The 19,337-nt window shown below is 42.4% G+C and overlaps 1 protein-coding gene across 5 annotated transcripts in view; it reads left to right on the forward strand.

The window, feature by feature from the left end:
- The window catches only part of LOC147618303 (uncharacterized), a 51,411-nt gene that overhangs the window by 5,445 nt on the left and 26,629 nt on the right, over positions 1-19,337 (forward strand). The window contains exon 3 of one of the 5 annotated variants that reach the window (XM_086774772.1): positions 7,792-8,080. The exons of the other annotated variants lie outside the window; for them this stretch is intronic. Within the exon in view, the coding sequence (XP_086630898.1) occupies positions 7,792-7,799 (8 nt within the window). The 3' untranslated portion in view covers positions 7,800-8,080. Of the gene's footprint in view, positions 1-7,791; positions 8,081-19,337 lie in introns of those variants that run through there. 5 annotated transcript variants of the gene reach the window in all.

Here is a 19,337-nt window from a genome sequence, read left to right on the forward strand (position 1 = left end):
GATTCGACTCATCATACTAGTGCATGCACTGCCATGTGCACATTAACACTCCCCCTCAAATGATTATCTATGATTTTAGACACAAATGATTATTTGCTTATTTTTGACACTCGCCCTAAAATGATTATCCAACCATCACTCTAGACACATGTGGATTTACAAAGCAATCTCTGGCTTTAGTTTCACCATCTTAGTCTTTGTTGACATGTTTGAATTTACCTAGAAACGTTTGGATTAGGTTTTACCAAGTTAGTCAAGGTGAGGCTTTACAAAAGAGTAGGGATATTAAGTAAGTTGCTTTGGTTTAAGGAACCCTTTTAAAAGGCCCATTCATAAATTTTGATGAGATTGGCCTCTTCTTTGAAGGTCTATTCTTCTTCATTGCTTGATAATGATGATCTCTTTTTGATGGAGAAACCCTTTTTCTCATAATTAGGATTTAGTATTGGAAATCCCTTTGTTGATGCTTTTGTTAGAGTAAAGAACTAGATCTCCATTTGGCAATTGTAGACATCACCATTTGGCAATTGTAGACAACATCACCATCAAAACTATCCAAAATCATGGAATGAGAAGTGGTTTTGTGAAATTGAAAGGTCTTACCAATTGAGATTAGCTTCAGTGGTAGTGTCTAATCTCTAATAGTAGAGATTAATGATACATCTAAAAAATGATTAGTGTAAATCTCTCCCTTAAAAAGTTGGCTTGAAAACTATTGCTGATGCTTTTGTTGGAGTAAAGAACTTGATCTCCATTTGGCAAGTGTAGACAACATCACCATTAAAACTATCCAAAATCATGGAATGAGAAGCTATTTTGTGAAATCGAAAGGCCTTACCAATTGAGATTAGCTTCAGTGTGGTGGTGTCTAATCTCTTATAATAGAGATTAATGACACATCTTAAAAATGATTAGTGTAACATTGCTCAGCGGACAATTGTAAAGATTTACCTATGGTCTCGAAAGTCTTTTTACATGCTCGTTACCGCTAAAACCATTGGTACCTCCAAAGGAGGGCGGCAATAAGGCAAGGGCTACCTTGAGAAGTCACAGGTCCACCAAGATAATAATTCCTTATCCCACTTATCATGAATCATCAAAGAGGTCCAAAATTGGGTTAAGCATGAGGAGCTAATGCTAAATGAGACATTCACATGTAAAGAGAGTAATTGAAGATAAGAGAATGGCAATGACACAAGATGCTCAATTGAGGAGGCTTCACTCTTTGATTTGAAAGGGAGAGGAGGGCTCCTTTTATAGGTGGAGAATCACCCCCTCTTCCATTGTTACAAATTACAACATAAAAATCTTCAACCCTTCAGTGACATAAGGGTAGATGTCACATTAATTGTCCTCTTAGGCTAAGTCTTCTATTGATTATTAAATTGAAGACTTTTTGACTTTGAAAGTGTGATGAGATAATAGCCAAGCCTAAGTGGCATGTAGGTGGAGATCCCACTTATACATGACGGAATTCTCCTTTTCCATGTAGGCATTCTAGAAGAATCTTTTCCAATTATGCACCTACACACACTCCTCCACATGCCTTCCACACTCCTCAACTTGTAGCCTTATGGTGAATACTATATTAATAATACAATTAAAATCCATGTGAGCATGAAGGCCTACTTTTATTTTCCACATCACTAGCCTATCTACCATACCAAAGTATTTATCAAGCATACTTGTGGCATTTACAATGTGTGCACCCTAAATCAAGTAAAACCATTATATTTGAAGATAGAATGCTGTTATTAGGGTAGCCGCCAAGTCGCCGCGATAAGTTTTGAGATGATATGGGCTTTCATCTAGGAAGGTTGAGGTTCTAGAGTAGAACCTAACTCCCTGACCATTTTCCTACCCATCTCAGCTGCAATATTTAACAAGTTTGTCCTTGTGGCTCCATTAAAGTCCATGGCTGGATCGTTTCTAGGTCTCTGGGGAATTTCTCTCCCCCTTCCTAGACCTCGTCCCCTACCCATATTGGCTCTTCTTGGTATCTCAGGTTCGTGGACTTGTCCGATTGTGGTATCCTGGTGGGATTCCCCAATAGTAGCCTCTGTGCGTCTTTGTGTAATTAAGAGCTCCATATCTTGTAAGAATGTAGGGTGATTAATCATTAGCTCTATGTCCTTGGTATAAAGGCGGTCCTCAACTTCTACAGCCAAGTTGGCTATGGTACCCTCTTCTCCGGTTGTAACCCCTTCCTCCATTCTAGATTCCTCCTCATTGATGGGTTCCATGTTCGGAATATCCCCATCGCCGTTACCTGTAGCAATTTCAGATTCCTTTTCTCGTGATTGGAGATGGTTAACATTATCTGTCTCCTTTCTCTCAGCTCTTGTCCTATGAGTATCAAGCTCTTGTTTCCTTAAGCTCAATTCTCGGAGTTGTCGTTCCACCTCACTTCGCGTTGGAGGTCCAATTCCATTTCCTCGGTGTGGTGGAAAAGAATATTTGACTCGTCCTAACTGCACTTTCCATATCTCATCTAATTCGAGGGGTGCCAGTATTCGATAGCCTAGAATTCAATGTCTGGAATGGCCCTTCTTGTCTTGGACCGAGTCCAGCACTATTTGACGGACCCCTGCCTGCAAATTGCACTTCTTCATCATGATTGGTTTGGAGACCAACAAATCCCTAGGCTATATCAATAATCCCTTTGGACTTGGTTGGAGAGTGTGGTTTGTCACCTTCCCCAAACCCAGTGTATCTCAACCCTTTTTCCATGGATTCCTCACTATTGGTTTCTACGATGGTCAGGTTTCACAAGACACTCAAGTGTGTACTCGCGGATTGTCCCGATCCCACACTTCTTTGATAGGAAGTCCTGGATGATTCGATGCACTATCGTCAGGTATAAGATCATCTCCGATAAGTTTTCCAAATCTTAAGTGCATGTATGTATGATTTTATAAGATAGTATCCAACCCAAACTGATTCAATTCCTTATTCTATCGCTTTGTTCAGGAGGCATAAATCAGCAGAGAATATTTCACGTCATGAAAAAATGGTTTACGTTGTGAAACTGCAGAACAAATGGTTCACGTCGTGAAACAAAAAGGGTTTCATGTCGTGAACTACTTCGAAAATGATTCACGTTGTGAAAGTCTACTGCACTTTCACGTGATCCAAATTTTCTTCTTAAGATTAAATTCCTTCTTTATCCGACCCTCACAACCTTAGTTTTGTCAATTTGTTGTTTTTGGTTTTCTTGTGAAACAGCAGGATTGAGTTCACGTCGTGAAAAAATGGTCCATGTCGTGAAACTGCAGAACAAATGGTTCACGTCGTGAAACAAAAAGTGTTTCACGCTGTGAACTACTTCAAAAATGGTTTACGCCGTGAAAGTCTACTGCACTTTCACGTGATCCAATTTTTGGTGGATTGAATCGTATCAGAGGTGTCAGGATAAGGGTTTCTAATTTTTTAGCTTACTTTTTGAAACTAGACTTGAATTAGGAGAGAGGAGAGCTGAAATATCTCAATTTTTGATAATTTAAAACTCCACCACACATGTGAAATAGGCACCTCCTTCATGAGGGGGAATCCCCATCTTGAGGTGTCAAAATTCTAATTTTTTAGTATTCCCTTTGGTCCTTAGTCCACTCTTCATCTTATGTGAGTGTTTACTCATTTTTGGGGGGATTTTCTTTATTTCTTTTATTTATCTCCTCCACACATTTGGATGAATCTGATTGGCCCTCTCAGAACCTTAATTTAAAATTTTTCAAAAATCTTGACCCCTAGGATAAGGCCTTCTGAACAGATTATAATTGATTTCTAATGCACCTTCTGAAAATCTTTTTGAACTTCTGTTTCGGGGGAACTTATTTTAATAAAAAGAGATTTTTTCATCCAAAAATATTCAAAATCTGAATAACCTCTCTCTAGAATATTTTCTCTCTCTAGGCTAAAACAGGTAGATATAATCCCGTGATTTTCGGCGCAAATGCCGGCGCTGATTTTGTGAGCAACTTAAGCGTGAAATTGCGAGAAAATGGTTCACGTCGTGAACAACTTCTTGTACTTTCACGTGAAGTTTTCTGCATTGGCAATTTGTAGTTTTGGGTGCATAATACTTATCTAATTGATGAAAATTAGATTGTGCCAATGCTAGGGAATGAAATGCAAGTTCCTCGCTCAATTAATGGTCTCTTATGTTTTTGATATTTTTGAATTTTTAAAAAAAGAAGAAAATAACACACAACCTGCTTCTTTACGTTGGTGTTTTTTGTGGTGCTAACATCAAACTTATCAAGAGTAACCAATGAATCCTTTCCTAAACTACTTTCCACAACATTCACAACATCAAAACTATAATTTTTTTCTCAACCACACACACCTTATCCTTCCATTTTCCACACAATGCATTACCAAAATGCAAAGGCAAATAATGAATACTATGCAATGGGAGCTGAAACTCAAGGAGTATGGAAGAAACAAAGGTGTTTCCCTGACGAGCGGCGCCAAAAATGTTATGCCTGACCACACCTCCAAGAGGAAACTCTACACATTCACCTAATGGATGAGCAATGAAACACAACCGTCGTGGGGTACTTACCAATGCTTCGAGCTCGTGTCTCTTGAAGCCTCCAAGCTCCAATGTATGCTCCAAACTCCAAGATCCACCTCCACACTGTCACCATGGAGTTGCTCACACCATCACATAGGCCAATCACACTCTCTCTCACTCTCTCATACAAGCATGAAAGAGGCACAATGCTAGAATGCTCTCACTCCTCACGCTCTCACAAGAATAAGGGAAGAGCTATCAATAGCACAAAGGGGATTGTGTCCTTTCATTATGAGAAAATACCTTATATACAATTAGCCATTATTCACACTTGGGCGCCCAAAACTTACTAACTAGGCCTTGGGTGGCCAATGTCTCATAATGTACAACCTTTACAGTGCCTTTACATGACACTTAATAATGTCCTCAATTGAGGATCATGGTGTTAATCCAAATGGGATTAACAACATGCAGTCATAACATGGTAAAAGATAGAAGACATAAATGTCTCTGGAGTAATTATATAAAATGAATCTGATGTCCTATAGCACCATATTAATTCCATTTATCACTCCTTCAGAATATAAGTTTGAGACGGAGTAGGCAGCTCTTTGAACTTAAAATTTGACATAAATTTTATTTATCTTTATTTAATTAAATTTAAATTCTTAATTAGGATATTAATAATTCTTAATTAGGATATTAAATTTAAATTCTTAATTAGGATATTAAATTTAAATTCTTAATTAGGATATTAATAATTTATACCTAAAGTGTGAAAATATTTAAATTATGCATGCTAAAATCTGCTCTTATTTATAAAGTGCTAAATGAATAATATGCTACTGAATTTCTTTTCAAAATCTTATTATAAAAGTAAAAATGGTTTTTAAAGAAAATTTTAAATTATTTTCTTGAATGTCTAGGGAGACTTATCATTATGGAATCTAAATATTTTGACCTAATTTTAATGTTTAATCTCTAATTTACTAAGGTTTACTATTTAGGCCTTTAGGTAGTAGAAATGATAAAATAAATGTAAAAACAAATGCGAACCGTTTGTGAAATGAAGTGTATGTATACCTCCATCGTTTAATAGTGTATTGATGATGATACCCTCTTACTTGAGATGTTTGTTATCACTTGTGAGTGTAGATAGGGACTTGATCTTCTTTTTTGTTGGGGACAATATTTAGTATAATGTTCTTCTTTGGATGACATCTGCAACATGTTAAAATAGATTTCTTGGGCTTTTTGTAATTAGTGAGCTATAAGTGTTTGTTTTCTTGATTTTGTTAACTTTTCTTATTTCTTTTTTATTGCTCCTACACAACCGTTTCAAAAGTTTCTTCTAAAATTCCTCTTAAAGTTCTCGTTCTTTATATAAGGACTCGCGAAGAGAGTCAATTTATTCTTGTATTGTGGAGTTCTGAAGGTGGATAAGGGTATGTGGAGATGTCCGGGTCATAATGCTACAGACAAAAGAATTTTGGTGGTTAGAACTTTTCAATTTTTAGAATAGAGAATCCATGAGGATCTTCACTTTTTGGTGGTATAGTCTCTTACAACTATTTTTGGTCTCAATTGGGAGCTTTTTGTTTCGATGTTAGATTGTATTATGTAAATGAACAATAGACTGATTGAAGTTTAACACATCCAAAATTTAAACATATTATAAACTTGAATATAATGAATGACTAGCATTAATCCAACAACCTTGATTGATAAAATGAAAACATGGATTTGACTATTTCACTATAACTCTCTCTTTAAGAATAAAAATAAAAAAGTTCAAGTCATAGGTGAGTTAATGTGAAAAAACATTACTTGGAAAAAGTCATATGTGAAGATCTCTAAGCGAGGTAGGACTTTGGGTTTTGTTTAACTTTTTAAACAAGGAGTTATGATCATGTACTTGTGTTAATGCAGTTCCACACAAACTCGCATGTACACAAAGAGGACAGGATAATAATTTTCTAACACATCTTCTATTATCTCTAATACAAACTATAAACTTGTACATGTTATGAACTTTGAAACATTACTAGTTCATCCTTGAATAGCTCTCACGAGGATTGTTCTCCTATAATTTAACTTATCTAAAACTAGATTGTTGTCAAATTAAGTATTATTCTTTCTAGAAATGGACAAAATCTATGAGATAATTCTTTTAAATCTTGTAAAATAACCTTCATAAGTTATATATAGGGCATGTGCCTCTCAAACTTAAAGAAAACCTTAGTCATAATTGTTCAATTAACATACAAGTCTCTAATAGGTTTGCTCTTAGTGTCACATGGTAGAAAAGTACCCCACTTGTTTCACCATCTTTTGGTTTTAGTAAATCTTAACTCATAATTACCTAAGTGAAAAAAAGTATATATTTACATAAGCTATTTAACACCCTCACATAAGAATTATGGTTTTCGGTCACTTAAATTTTGACTCCACAAGCTTTAAATTTAGAGCATGATTAAAACATTTTGGAGCGGTTAAAATAACAAGTCTTTTAAATGTTATAACTGTAGAAGTTAGGCTTAATAGTTTAGAATAGATATATTATTAGCTCTTAGCTATTCTAGTCTGAAGTCTTAGCTAATTTTAGCTTTACTTTGGATAACAACTAAACGTACATGACAACACCAAAAGGAAACAAAAATAAGGAAACATAAAGTCTGGACTTTGGAGATGACCAGTCTGAACTATAATATTAAGCTCTTTTTTAAAATTTAAACTTTAGAAATTTTAAAGCTTTGTTTAAAGCTTATATTAAGCTTTTGAGCTAAGCTTCTACACGGTCCAGCCCACTAGCGCATAATTGAATCCCCCCCTTTCAAAGCTTTAACTAAAACTTTTTTTTTTCAAAGCTTCTTCATAGCAGTCGGTTGTGAGAAGAACACAACCAACTGAAATATGAAACCCTTTTAATTTTTTTAATAAATTAAAGCTCTTTTAAGATTTAACTAAAGCTTTAATTTAAAGCTTTTTAAATTAAAGCTTTTAGGTAAAGTTGTGCTTCTCTACGGTTGCAACAGCTAACAACGCACAACACTTTGTAGAAGAGAAGAAAAAGAAGCCACAAGTCTCCGTGGTTTTTGCTGTTGCTCGTGAATGGAAAAGAGGGAGAAGAAAAACTAAAAAATTTAAAATTTTAATAACCTTTAATTATGCTTTAATCCAAGAGTCATTTTTGTAAAAAGAAGTCAATAAATAATTTCTTCTTTTTCCTTGAGAATCCACCATGACCATTCATTATAGAAATTTGTTGCTTTCAGAGATTTAGTAATCTAATGATGGAATCCTCCTTCCACTGCTGATTCCATTCATACGGTTGGATGTTGGAGAGGAATAAGAAATTGAAAGGTGGTTTGTGAAGAGAAGGGTGGTTTTTCAATTATGCAGGTAACCGATTTTCCATCTTTCTTTACTCTTTGGTCCTTGTCCTTTGGCTAAAAGATTTCTTTCTTCTTATCCAAGGTTTCCTCCACCTTGTTCATAGGCTAGAAATTGATTTGTATCCTTATGTAAAATCTTACAGCCTTTTATAAGTCCTGTTCAAATTGTGCACATATTTTCTAAATTCACTAAGTTCAAGTTTACAAGAGTTTAGCTATACCTTTGAATCTTTGAATTGCATCAAAAATATTATTTTGATTTAATACCTTGAAGAGGTGTCTTTTGTACTTGCTAAAGTTATGATACCATTGAAATATGAATCTTTTTTCAATTACAAGCTTAAAATAAACTCTCTAATAACAAATTAATTGAATAGAGAAAAATTAAAACAAATATAAGAAGATGAACGTAAACACTTGAAAAATATCCTTCACCACACAAAAGACAAGTATTGGGTGTAATCTTCCTTTTGACGTGTGTGGCTCCTTCTCCTGCACACGGTATTTATGTCATATTCATATTTTTAGCCCTTGGAGCCAATAATAGTACCTTTTTTCACTTTTGGACTTTTGCTTTATACATAAATAATCTTGTCAATTTTCTAAGGTTTATACATAACAAAACCTTTGCCTAATGATAAATACTAATAAAATAATCTTGTGCATAATCACACATAAAATAACCATGTGCATATTCACACATAAAATAATCTTATGTACACTCGCACATAAAATAACAGTGTACACTAGCACATAAACTCTAGCCACATGATAGGCTACAAATGATTAATGAAATTTTAATATATGATTAGCATATGATTATCTTCACGCCACTGCTTAATCCACCATCCATATGACACCTCAATTGGTATCCTCATATAGTGCGATACCTAAATCGGTACCCTTGTACATCTCATTCCATACAACACCTCAATCGATATCCTTGTATAGTGTAACATCTCAATCAGTATTGTCACATATCTCGGTAACTATACTCATAGACATAATCCACGTCAGTTAAACAATCAATTGAACACATAAATAAATTACAATGTTGTCATGAGAAATAGGTACTCATAATATCAAATTACATGTACTAACTAGTACAGTACACATGGACATCTCCGATATAAAATAAGAAATATAATTTTCAATAATCAAGAGTAATTCTCATAACATAATCTTTGTCACATGGGATGCCTATGGTCTTCCTATCTCAATCAAAAAGTGATGAGATGATACCTTTGGTGGTGTTGAGAATCATGGATCAAGCTCTTCAAATGATAAAATATCTACCTAATCATGTACTAATTCTATACTAATCACAATACTAATCTAAGGTAGATAGAAATGAAAAAAACTCATAATGAGTGTGCTCTAATTAAGTTGCACTCAATTACAATTAGATATCAAGATGAATTAGCTTGGATACATAAAGAGACGTGAGATAAGTGCAAGGATATGTTCATTGCTTGAAATGCCCCCCTTTTATATGAGGAGAGTACATGTTGGCTTTGCTTGCTCATGTGGGATAACTTTGACTAGGTGACTTGGCACTTTGGTATTACTCATTTCAACATCCCTCCTTGATGCTAGATTTGGTATAATTTTTAGACTTTTACTCTTCCTTTAAAAACTACTTTTGTCCTTGGTGATATCTGTCAAAGGGGTTATAATTTTGGAGAAGTCACGGATATGTTTGCGGCAAAATTGTGTGAAGCCTACAAACTCTCGGACTTCCCTGACGTTTTTAGATATTGGCCACTTGACCAACGGCTTGCACTTTGCTTGGGTTCACCTAACTGCTTCTTGAGTTCTTTCAACTTGGTGGCATCCATTTTGTATGGTGCCTTTGCCGGCGGAGTGTGTCCCGAAACCAACTCAATTTTGTGATCTACTGAACGTTGCCACGTCAATCCTGGCGACAACTGGTCCGGTAAGACGTATCTGAACTGATCAAGGACTCCTTTAATCTCTGGATCCCCAATCACCACTTGGCTTCTGCCCTCGTCAATATCCACCTGCATGATGCACAGGTGGAGGCTTGGGCTCCCTGCCTCATGTCCAGTTCCACTTGCTTAGCACTATACCAGTACCAATCTAGCGTCATGTCATCCCATGATACCCTCTTCTGCCCATCTTGCCTCTGTCCTGTTGCATTTCGTGGCTTATTGCCCAACACGCCTAGCCCCTGCATGTCTGACCAGGCATTTTCTTGTCTCTGCATATGGTGGCATTCACTCTGCATATGGTGGCATTCACTGGCTTTATGTTCTCTAGGATCACCCTTTTTCCTTTGTCAGTGATTGCAGGGTTCACCTGACTGATTGGGGCCCTTCTGTCACTAGGCCACTGCGGTGTTGTTTCCCTTGGCCCTTGTCTGTTGACTGGGGTCCTTCCGTCCGTGAACCTGTACCTTGCTGTCTCCTTTGTCTTTTGCGGGGCCTTCTTTTAGCCGAGCGGGGAGAGGCGGTCCTCAAGCACGGCACCAACACCCCAGTCCCTTGCATGTCTAGTAGGAGGTTATTGATCCCTTTTCCCAGCAGGGCCAACATATACTTGTCCATCCATGAGAGTCCCACAATGGCTTCAAAGGCATGCATCGGAACCACAAGAAGGAAGTCCATCTTGGCCCTCCATGCGCCCGCTTGAACCGGCACGGAGTACGCCATGAGCACATTGGAGTTAGTGCCTTGAGCAAAAGACACCTCCATGGCTGTGGCTGTAAGAGTTAGCCGCACGCCCAACCTCTTAGCACATTTGGGGGTCATGAAATTGTGTGTTGCTCCCGTGTCCACCATTATGTTTTGCTTTACCTCGTTTATCTCTGCTTGAAATTGTGTGTTGCTCCCGTGTCCACCATTATGTTTTGCTTTACCCCATTCATCTCTTCTTTGCCCCATTAATCTCTGCTTGAAAATACAAATGTGGAATGGTTTGCAGTTGTGCTGCCATACATCTCGGAACTGCCTGCACGGCCCCCACACGGGGCATGTTTGGTGTACTGTCTCTTGATTGAGAGCACTCCCGTTCATCAATCTCTGTGATCCGTACTCCCTCATGGTGATGATACCCATCGTGGTGATCTCTGTCATCTCCTGCATCCTGGGCATCCACTGTGTTCACCCTAGATTGGGTTGGTCGTTTTGGGCATTCATTGTCATAGTGATCCCCACTGCACCAAATGACAACTCCTCCAGGTGAGGGGTCTCTGATAGTAGCCACTGCTATTCGTGTTTTGAGCCGTGGATTGGTTGTTACTTGCTTGACTGCCATAACCACCTCTGCGAGGGTTTGCATAGCCTCCACCTCGATTTCCCACTGACTGTGTTCCTGATGACTCATTCTTCGTGTCACGGGTTGCATTCTCTTGCTTCCCTTGCACCTTAGGTGCAATGACATTGTTAACTGCCGTTATGTTTGCTCAGGTATTCACCCTGCGACGACTGTCTACATCTGCCAGTCTTTCGGCCATAACCATGGCCTCCTCATAGTCCCTTGGATTCTGCTTTTCCACTTCTCTTCGAGCCCAATCCTTTAGCCCAAACAAGAATCCATGCAGCCTATCCACCGAAGTCATCTTGGCAATTTGCAGCATGATTTGCCGATACTTGCTTATGTACTCAGACAGCTTGCTATCCCCTTGAGCAAGATTCCTCCATTCATCCCTTATCTTGAAGACTTCATTGCGAGGAACAAAGTACTCTGTGATGTCTTTTTTGAACTCGTCCCAAGACCTCCAACCACACCCCCCACCGCGTTTCTCCACGGCTAGGAGCCACTTGAACGCATCCCCCATGAGAAAACGGGCCGCAATTTTTACCCAATGCCGATTTGCCACCTGATTCATTTCCAAGTACTCTTTCACTTCACGGACCATCTCTGCAGAACTAGAGAGTCCCGTTGTACCGAGTATGGGGGTTAAGGTTTGTACCTCCCAAACCCGTCGTCTTCTTGCCCCCTATGCCTTTCATGACGCTGGCGGCCAGGTTGGGCAAACTCCCTTTTGGAGTCGAGGGAGGACCCGGGGTCTCTCCTCTCGGGTGCCAGCGGGCAGCCGCTCCATGAAGGTGGCTAACATGTCCTCCAGGCGGCCTAAGCGCTCGCCTTGCTTTGTCATTCGGGCTTGCACCTTGGAACTATCCCAGTAGTCCCCTTCGTCATCCATGTTCCTCACCGTCGAGGGTCTTGGCCGTTCACCTCGCCTTTGTTGGCGTTCGGCGTGATTGACCCACCTCCAGATTTTGATCGAGAGGGCTGCTTCCTCTTCAGTCCGTTGCACTTTCGCTTTGGGACAACGGGGCTTCGTTTTGGAAGCCTATGGGAGGCGTGCGATGCCAAGTTGGAAAGAACGGCAAGAACGGCAAAAATGGCAAGTTGGGTTGAGTCCAAGTGACGGCCACGAGCCGAAAACGGCACAAAAGTTACTGACCGAGATTTGAGCATCAAGACGAAGGAATTTGCCTGTGGTGACCATTACCTATCTTCAGCAGTGGGATGCAAGGCAGAGGATGGCATGGTCGGCCTAACCCGTCGGGTCCTCGAGCTGCCGGCACGAGGCGCCCCAAAACAACGCAGCTCCGACGGGGGCCTGAACGATGGAATTTGGGGACGTGCTATATATGAAAGATGATCAGTTCGGGGGGATCGCAACCGTGCGGTCCGTTCGAAGAAATTTCAAAGTTGGCCGACATGCCTGGAGGCCAGTGGACAATCGATTTCCAAGTGAGGTGTGGTCCCAGAGCAAAAGATGTTGGCACATGAGCTGAGCAGAGAAGCACGCAACTGGATCCTTGTGGGGCTGTCAGCACTTTCGAAAAGAAGATCAGCGGGCTTGGGGATCTTTCAGAGTTACCACCAAGGGAAGGTGATACTTTGAAGAAAACGGCAAGGTTGGCAACAAGTCAGGGTGGCACTTCATGGACCGATAGCGCCTCAGATGGGGACCGCGGGCTGGTAGCCACTCAAAGGTCAAGCAAAGGAAGAGAACAAAGGGGCCACGCATGCAGAGACAACGTCGGGAATGGGATCGGGTTTGCTGATGCTAAGAAACTGGATGCGGCGGAATGGGACGTCATGTTGGTGTGGTGCCCAGGAAGACAGAGCAGAATGCAAGCTGCCGAGCCAATCTTTTGGGAAAACATGCAAGCGGCAAAGACGTCCGCTAATGCCATGGTGTGCCTTGTGGCAATGGAGCCACTCCCCTTTCATCATGATGCAAACGGGCTAGGCTGGAGGAGCCGACGCCCTTCCAGATCATCAAGGATTATGTCTTGGGCGGATGCAGCAAAGCAGAAGCCCCAACTTCTCCACAGTGCCAGAGTAAGGGATAGGCCGAAGGAACCGATTCCCTCTTCAGATCACAAAGGATCAAGCCAAAGGGTGAACGCGTCAAGCGGGCGTCAAGTGGGATAGGCTGAAGGAACCGATTCCCTCTTCAGATCACAAAGGATCAAAGCCAAAGGGTGAACGCGTCAAGCGGGATAGGCCGAAGGAACCGATCCCCTCTTCAGATCACAAAGGATCAAGCCAAAGAGTGAACGCGTCAAGCGGGAGAAAGGGATAGGCTGAAGGAACCGATTCCCTCTTCAGATCACAAAGGATCAAGCCAAAGGGTGAACGCATCAAGCGGGCTCCCACTTGACGTGTTCACCCTTTGGCTTGATCCTTTGTGATCTGAAGAGGTAATCGGTTCCTTCGGCCTATCCCTTGCTCTGCACTGTGGAGAAGTTGGGGCTTTTGTTGCATCTGCCTAAGACGTAATCCTTGACGATCTGGAAGGGCGTCGGCTCCTCCTACCTAGCCCGTTTGCATCGTGAGAGATGAAAGTGGAGTGGCTCCATTGCCACAAGGCACACCATGGCGTCTTTGCCGCTTGCATGTTTTCCCAAAAGATTGGCTCGATGGCTTACATTCTGCTTTGTCTTCCTGGGCACCACACCGACATGACGTCCCATTCCGTCGCATCCAGTTTCTTAGCACGGTCCCATTCTCGGCGCTATCTCTGCATGTGTGGCCCCTTTGTTCTCTTCCTTTGCTTGACCTTTGAGTGGCTACCAGCCCCCGGTGGCATTACACTGGTCCATGAAGTGCCATCCTGACTTGTTGTTGCTTGCCTGGCCGTTTTCTTCAAAGCATCACCTTCCCTTGGTGGTAACTCTGAAAGATCCCCAAGCCCGCTGATCTTCTTTTCGGAAGTGCTGACGGTCCCATAAGGATCCAGCTGCATGCCTGAGCTCATGTGCCAACATCTTTTGTTGAACTTGCACCCGAACTTGCACCCGCCGGGACCACACCTCACTTGGAACCCAACTGTCCACTGGCCTCCAGGCATGTCAGCCAACTTTGGAATTTCTTCAAACGGACCGCGCGGTTGTGATCCCCTCGAAAAACTGATCATCTTTCATATATAGCACGTCCCCAAATTCCATTGTTCAGGCCCCCGTCGGGAGTTGCGTTGTTTTGGGGCGCCTTGCACCGGCAGCTTGGGGTCCGGCGGGTTCGGCCGACCACGCCATCCTCTACCTTGCATCCCATTGCTTGAGATAGGTAATGGTCACCACGGGCAAATTCCTTCGTCTTGATGCTCAAATCTCAGTCGGCAACTTTTGTGCCATTTTTGGCTCGTGGCCGTCACTTGGACTCAACCCAACTTGCCGTTTGTGCCGTTTTTGACATTTTTGCCATTCTTGCCGTTCTTTCGAACCTGGCATCACACGCCTCCCATAGGCTTCCAAAACGAAGCCCCGTTGTCCCAACAAGTGGAAGCGCAGTGGATTGAAGAGGAAGCAGCCCTCTCAATCGAAATCCGGCGGTGGGTCAATCACGCCGAACGCCAACAAAGGCGAGGTGAACGGCCAAGACCCTCGACCGTGAGGAACATGGATGACGAAGGGGACTATCGGTATAGTTCCGAGGTGCAAGCCCGAATAACAGAGCAAGTCGAGCGCTTAGGCCGCCTGGAGGACATGTTAGCCACCTTGATGGAGCGGTTGTCCTCGCTGGCACCTGAGAGGAGAGACCACGGGTCCTCCCTCGACTCCAAAAGGGAGTTTGCCTAACCTGGCCGTCTCGCCGGCGTCATGAAAGGTGTAGGGGGCAAGAAGACAACGGGTTTGGGAGGTACAAACCTCAACCCCCCGAAAAATACTCGGGACAACGGGACTCTAGTTCTGCAGAAGTGGGTCCATGAAGTGGAAGAGTACTTGGAAATGAATCAGAGGTGGTAGATCGGCATTGGGTAAAGATTGCGGCCTGTTTTCTCACGGAGGATGCGTTCAACTGGCTCCTAGCCGCCGCGGAGAAATGCGGTGGGGGGAGTGGTTGGAGGTCTTGGGACGAGTTCAAAAAAGACATCACAGAGTACTTTGTTCTCCGCAATGAAGTCTTCAAGATAAGGGATGAATGGAGGAATCTTGCTCAAGGGGATAGCAAGCTGTCTGAGTACATAAGCAAGTATCGGCAAATCATGCTGCAAATCGCCAAGATGACTTCGGTGGATAGGTTGCATGGATTCTTGTTTGGGCTAAAGGATTGGGCTCGAAGAGAAGTGGAAAAGCAGAATCCAAGGGACTATGAGGAGACCATGGTTATGGCCGAAAGACTGGCAGCAGATGTAGACAGTTGTCGTAGGGTGAATGCCCGAGCAAACACAACGGCAGTTAACAATGCCATTGCACCTAAGGTGCAAGGAAAACAAGAGAATGCAACCCGTGACACGAAGAATGAGTCATCAGGAACACAGTCAATGGGAAATCGAGGTGGAGGCTATGCAAACCCTCGCGGAGGTGGTTATGGTAGTCAAGCAAGTAACAGTTGGAGGACCAACAACCAATCCACGGCTCAAAACACGAATAACAGTGGCTATTAGAGACCCCTCACTTGGAGGAGTTGTCATTGGTGCAATAGGGATCACTATGACAATGAATACCCAAAATGGCCAACCCAATCTAGGGTGAACACAGTGGATGCCTAGGATGCAGGAGATGACAGAGATCACCACCACAATGGGTATCATCATCATAGGGGAGTACGGATCATAGAGATTGATGAACCGGAGTGCTCCCAATCAAGAGACAGTACGCCAAACGTGCCTCGTGTGGGGGCCGTGCAGGCAGTTCCGAGATGTATGGCAGCACAACTGCAAACCATTCCACATTTGTATTTTCAAGCAGAGATGAATGGGTAAAGCAGAACATAATGGTGGACACGGGAGCAACACACAATTTCATGACCCCCGAATGTGCTAAGAGGTTGGGGGTGCGGCTAACTCATACGGCCACAGCCATGGAGGTGTCTTTTGCTCAAGGCACTGACTCTCCAATGTGCTCAAGGCACTGACTCTCCAATGTGCTCATGGTGTACTCCGTGCCGGGTCAAGCTGGTGCATGGAGGGCCAAGATGGACTTCTTTGTGGTTTCGATGGATGCCTTTGAAGCCATTGTGGGACTCTCATGGATGGACAAGTATATGTTGGCCCTACTGGGAAAAGGGGTCAATAACCTCGTACTAGACATGCAAGGGACTGGGGTGTTGGTGCCGTGCTTGAGGACCGCCCCTCCTCGCTCGGCTAAGAAGGCCCCACAAAAGACAAAGGAGACAGCAAGGCAGGGGTCCACGGACGGAAGGGCCCTAGTCAGACAAGGGCCAAGGGAAACAACACCGCAGTCGCCTAGTGACAGAAGGGCCCCAATTAGTTAGGTGAACCCTGCAATCAGTGACAAAGGAAAAAGGGTGATCCTAGAGAACATAAAGCCAGTGAATGCCACCATATGCAGAGACAAGAAAATGCCTGGTCAGACATGCAAGGGCTAGGCATGTTGGGCAGCAGTAAGCCAGGAAATGCAACAGGACAAAGGCAAGATGGGCAGAAGAAGAGGGTGTCATGGGATGACATGACGCGCCAGATTGGTACTGGTATAGTGCTAAGCAAGTGGAACGGGAAATGAGGCAGGGAGCCCAAGCCCACCACCTATGCATCATGCAGGTGGATATTGACGAGGGCAGAAGCCAACTGGTGATTGGGGATCCGGAGATTAAAGGGGTCCTTGATCAATTCAGAGACGTCGTACGAGACCAGTTGCCGCCAGGATTGATGCCGCAGCGGTCAGTAGATCACAAAATTGAGTTGGTTTCAGGGCACACTCTGCCGGCAAAGGCACCGTACAGAATAGATGCCACCAAGTTGAAAGAACTCAAGAAGCAGTTAGGTGAACCCATGCAAAGTGCAAGCCGTGGTCAAGTGGCCAATACCTAAAAACGTCAGAGAAGTCTGGGAGTTTGTAGGCTTCACACAGTTTTGCCGCAAACATATCTGTGACTTCTCCAAAATTATAACCCCTTTGACAGATATCACCAAGGGCAGAAGGGCTTTTTGCTATATAGAAAAAGAATGAAAGTGGCCATGTGTGGCACTCCCATCTTGAAGCTACCCGAATTCGACAAGGAATTTGAGATCCATACCGATGCTTCTTCGGATGGAGCTCTTGGCGGGGTACTCATGCAGGACGGTCATCCCGTCGCCTATGAATCGAAGAAGTTCTCAGATGTTCAACAACGGTGGCCTAGTCACGAGAAAGAGATGTACGTCGTTGTCCATTGTCTGGAGAAATGGCACCACTATGTAGAAGACAAACACACCAACATCTTCACTGACAACATCTCCCTCAAGTATTTTCAAACGCAACCCAAGTTGTCACCCAAGCAAGCTAGGTGGCAAGATCTCCTTGCAAAGTTTGACATAGACAGTGCACAAACCCGGCAAACAGAATGTAATGCCTAATGCATTGAGCCGTATGCCAGAGATTGATGCAGTGAGTGTGTGAGGATTACTGTTATTACTTAGTATTTCATCCACTTATCTGTGTATTTAAGACTGAAACTGAAAGTAGACTTGAACACAGATGTTTGATTGAAATTGTGATACAACAGGCTCCTTATATAGGAGTTCAAGAGACACGAATGAAAAGACACATCCCATGACCAATAGTCATGACTCTAGGTGAAGAGACACATCCTTTGGACGAATAGCTGCAACCATTGGGTGAAGAGTTGCAACCCTAGAGCGAAGGGGTGTGACCAGTCGTCGAAGGAGTGTGGCTCTTGATGAAGAGGCATGTCTCTAGAGCAAATAGTCGTGACCATCCAAGTGTAGGGGTCCTCTGTAATCATGTCACTTCAGTATCTGTAACCATAAGGAGACTGTGTATAATGAACTAAGTCACAATCGTGACATTCCCTCCCATTTAAAATAAAACCCATGTGATTAAATGAGAGTCGGTCGTCTGCCAAAGAATTCTTGGAGGAGTTGAGGATATTGTTGCATTTCTTCATCTGTCTGCCAAGTAGAATCTGACTCATCCAAGTCTATCCACTTAACAAGAAATTCTGTAGTAATCTTCCGTCTTGTTTCTTTCTGACGAACGTCAAGAATCTTCTCAGGAACAAGAATAATGTGATCATCTTCAATCTTAGGAACATAAGAAGATAACTCTGGAATAGATGAATCTCCTTGTATGTATTCCTTGAGCCAAGAGATGTGAAATGTCGGATGAATTTTTCCCCAAGATGGTGGAAGATCCAACTTATAAACTGACAACTGAAATCTTCTTTATAACTTTAAATGGACCATAGAAACACGGTCGCAACTTCGGAAAGACTGACTTTACTGTCTTATATCGATGCGGTGCAACGTAAAGCAAAACCAAGTCACCTTCTTGAAACTCAGTATGCCTTCTGTGCTTATTCGCATACTTCTGATACTTTTGCTGAACATGAACCAGTCTGTCTCGAACTTGCACAAGAATATCTTGCATTTCTTGAATCAACTGATCTGCTAATGCCACCTTGTGTTGAAGAACAAAGTTTGTAGGCACAAGCGGAGTGTGACCATATGCTGCTTGAAAAGGAGTCATTCCAGTGACTCAATGCGGAGAATTATTGTAAGCAAACTCCACAAGAGGCAAATATTCTTCCCAAGAAGCTAATCTTGTCTGAATATAATGTCTAAGCATTTCTTCCAAAATTTGATTTACCCTTTCTGTCTGTCCGTCTGTCTGAGGATGATAAGCAGAACTGAACAAGAGATTCGTACCAAGAGATTTGAATAGGGAAGTCCAAAAATGTCCAGTAAACTTCGGATCTCTGTTTGAAACAATAGATCTTGGCAATCCATGAATTCTGAAAATATGCTGTACGAACAATGCTGCAAGATCTGGAGCAGCAACTGTCTTCTTGCAAGGAATAAAATGTGCCATTTTGGAAAACCGATCAACCACTACTAAAATTTGAGCATTGCCTTTCTGCGAACGCGGCAAAGTAGTGATGAAATCCATGCTTATGCTTTCCCATCTTTCCTGAGGAACTGGCAAAGGCTGAAGCAATCCTTGAGGAAGTTGTCATGAAGCTTTCATAATTTGACAAGAGTG

Source organism: Cibotium barometz, chromosome 35 (genome assembly GCF_041138505.1).
Source record: "Cibotium barometz isolate CiBa-2024 chromosome 35, ASM4113850v1, whole genome shotgun sequence".
Lineage (NCBI taxonomy): Eukaryota > Viridiplantae > Streptophyta > Polypodiopsida > Cyatheales > Cibotiaceae > Cibotium > Cibotium barometz.